Source organism: Vicia villosa, linkage group LG1 (assembly GCF_029867415.1).
Source record: "Vicia villosa cultivar HV-30 ecotype Madison, WI linkage group LG1, Vvil1.0, whole genome shotgun sequence".
Taxonomy (NCBI): domain Eukaryota; kingdom Viridiplantae; phylum Streptophyta; class Magnoliopsida; order Fabales; family Fabaceae; genus Vicia; species Vicia villosa.
The window spans coordinates 9309611-9312853 of NC_081180.1; the positions used below are offsets into that span (position 1 = coordinate 9309611).

At 37.6% G+C, this 3243-nt stretch overlaps 1 protein-coding gene across 1 annotated transcript; it reads left to right on the forward strand.

The window, feature by feature from the left end:
- The first annotated feature begins 1088 nt into the window (after window positions 1–1088).
- On the forward strand, window positions 1089–2343 carry LOC131600694 (uncharacterized). The gene has a single exon (XM_058872737.1). It carries the CDS (start codon window positions 1223–1225, stop codon window positions 2123–2125), a length of 903 nt encoding a protein of 300 aa, XP_058728720.1. The 5' UTR covers window positions 1089–1222; the 3' UTR covers window positions 2126–2343.
- Window positions 2344–3243: the final 900 nt, after the last annotated feature.

A 3243-nucleotide genomic window follows, 5' to 3' on the forward strand; every position in this document is an offset into this window, starting at 1 on the left:
GTGCTTGAGCCGAACTGGCCCAATTCCTTACCCCAGCCGAGCAGGCCCAAGTGGCCAAAGCCCGGTACACTCTCCAATAACTGTCACAAGACCACGTGGTCAAAACCACCAGCGTAGGATTCAGGCAGGTTACCCCCGAACCCTACGCTCCACTCCTCCAGAACACAAGTCACTCGCTGACTCTGCCCTAACCAAGGAGTTCTGGCAGTTTCCTATCACGTGAGCCTCCAATTGAATTTGGCCCAATTAGAGAACCTTGGCCTAGCGCTGGGGACTATAAATACCCTCTTTCACTAGAGGGTCAGGTATTCATTCATTCTCTGATAAACCTTGTACTTGCTCTCTCTGATTGCTCTCTCACTTTGGTATCAGAATATCTTGTAGGTACCCCCTCTTCTCAATTCTTCAAATCCACCGTAGCTGACTGTAACGATCCACTCTGATCAGGTAAGATCAATTAAATTGAATTGAATTAAATTTTAAGAATTTACCATAATCAAAAGCACATATTATATATTAATGCTCATTAAAGAAGTCTTTGCATTGGCTTTTTTTTTCTTCTCTTTTTAAATTTCTAAACTAAGATCTATGTAACATATTATTAAGGAAAAAAATACACTTATTAAGGAAAAAATACACTTAACGTAACATTAACATCCCCTCTAATTTTATAATATATACTAACTTCCCCTAAGCATACATATGACTATAGAAAATTTTAGTAACAAATCAAAATAAGAAATAAATGTCATTTATAGCTACGATTTTTTATTGTCATTAAAAATTGGAATGTCTTTGTCAATTTAATAGACATTTGAGGAGGTTAATGTATATTTTAAAACTAGGGACTAATGTTTTTTTAAATGAACTGACAGTAGGTGAGGTGAGTGTAATTTTCCCTATGATTAAACCTGGAATGCTTTTGTAAAGGAAACTAAATCCTTAATTAAAACCCAAATTTCTTCCTACTTGTAACCAAAAAAAAATTAAAACCCAAATTTCTTCCTACTTGTAACTGAAAAAATATTAAAACCTAAATAAATAAAGAAAACCAAAAAAACCGAAATAAACATACTTTTTGTAATATTATTTAATTTACTTTCCCCACCCCACTACACCACTACTACACACCTTCACTTTCCTCAACAAGATCGAAACCTAAACACCATCCATCTTCTTCCTCCACCTCCTCCATGATCCGCCGACACTATCCTAACTGAGAATGTTCACCACCGCCACCATCTGGCGCTGCTTCTCCCCATTCAAAATCCTCTTCACCTCCCTCACCATTCTATCCACCAACAAACTCCTCTTCACAACCCTCTTTATCTTCACCATCCTCCCTCTCTCAACCCTCACAATCTACCAATCCATCGTCACACAACCACTCACCTCTCAAATCCTCCACCTCGAAGCCCTTTCCCACTTCGCTTCAACCCAATTCGAAGCTCGCCATGTTAAGCATGAATCTCGAAAAGACGCTGTTTTTCTCATCCGCGTTAAAGCCCTTTTCGCTTTCCCTTCTTACATCATCTCCTTAATCTCCACTCTCTCCGCCGTCCACTCTTCCCTCCTCGCCTCTCACGGCATCACCCCGACGCTCCACTCCGCCGTCGCCTCCTTCAAACCCAACATCACGCGACTATTCGTAACCTCCATCTTCGTCTACGCCATCCTCTTCGTGTTTTCATCTTTGCATCTCTTTCTAAACGCACTCCTCGCACTCATCGGGTCGAATAGTTTCGTCTTCTTAATCGGGTCGGGTCTCGAGGTTTACTTGATGGCGGTGTTGAGCGTCGGACTGGTGGTTTCTGTCGCGGAAGAGAGATTCGGATGGGATGCTATTAGAGTCGGATCCGGTTTGATGGAGGGGAACCGGGTTTGCGGATGGGTTCTTTCGGGTTTATTTGTGTGGGTTTCGGGTTTGATCGGGTCGAGGATAGACGGTGAGGATTCGTTTGAAGATAAAGCGGTTGTGATAGTTTGTTATGGATTGGTGGTGCTGTGGAGTTACGTGATAATGACGGTTTTTTATTGTGAGTGTAGAAAACGACATCCAATTAAGGAATTTCATCAAATAGAGGAAGAAGATCAAGATCAAGAAAATCAACTTTCTGTATTATAGCAATGTATTTCTTTTTTTGTGTTGTTGTGTTGCTCTTTCTTCTTTTGTAAGAAATTGTAGATTTGATTTCTAGTTATTAAAAGTAAGTAGTTTCCTAGTTAGCCGCTTCTTTTTTTGTTAAACCAATTATTGTAGCAATGTGAAAATGTGGGAGAACACGGTAACTTAACAACCATGATCTTTTGATGTATTTTTTTAATAATGGGAGATTTTTTCATGATTAAATTAAGAGTATTTTTGGATAAACAATTTATTTGTCACTTATGACACATGTGTTTATTTAAACCAACATTTATAAATAAATTTATAAAATTTATTTTTATGACAAAAAATAAAATAAAATAAATTCTTTTTATATACTATAAGCTTTCATAAGATATATTGGAGAATTTACAAAAGTAAGTTAAAAAAAGTTTATGACAAATATTATAATCTATTTTGATAAATTCTCTGAAATAGTGTTTCGAAATCTATGTCACTAATTTTAAATAAGTCAATTTAAGCTGATCCTAAATATATGTGGAGAAGCCTTGTTACTTGTGTCTAAATTCAGCTCTTTCTGCTTGCTCTATCGAGGCAGTTTGCTTTAGTTGAATGTACTTGCATGGGCGGGTTACAATGTTATTAAAAGCCTAGAGATCATACCTTTCATATGCTCAAATATTTGCCCTTCAACCCCATCTTCTCGAATACGCAATATCACGTGAACTTTCGCCATCAATTAATATCCAGGATACATCGAAGTTGGAGATTGTGGTTGTGATTACCAAGGGGAAGATTTTGTTATGAACTCCTCCAACCTTCTTGCTATCCTGAAATCTGAGGATAGGTCTTTTGGGGCTCTTGGCAGAGGGTTTCCCTTCGTTCTTGCTGACGACTGTTAGAAAGTATAGGATAAGTATTTCTAGTATCGTCTCCTCAGGGATTGATGCGATATTATCGCCGTTCTACAGCTTAGTGTATTTTGAGTTAAGTTTTGGGTAACCATTTGGTGACATGAAATAATAAATGCATACAAAGTAAGTAAAGATAATAAACTAGGGTTTGAAAATAATTTGAGAAAACTGTGTCAAGATTAGTTTCATTAGTTTGCTTCATATGTACTCTAATGATCATAT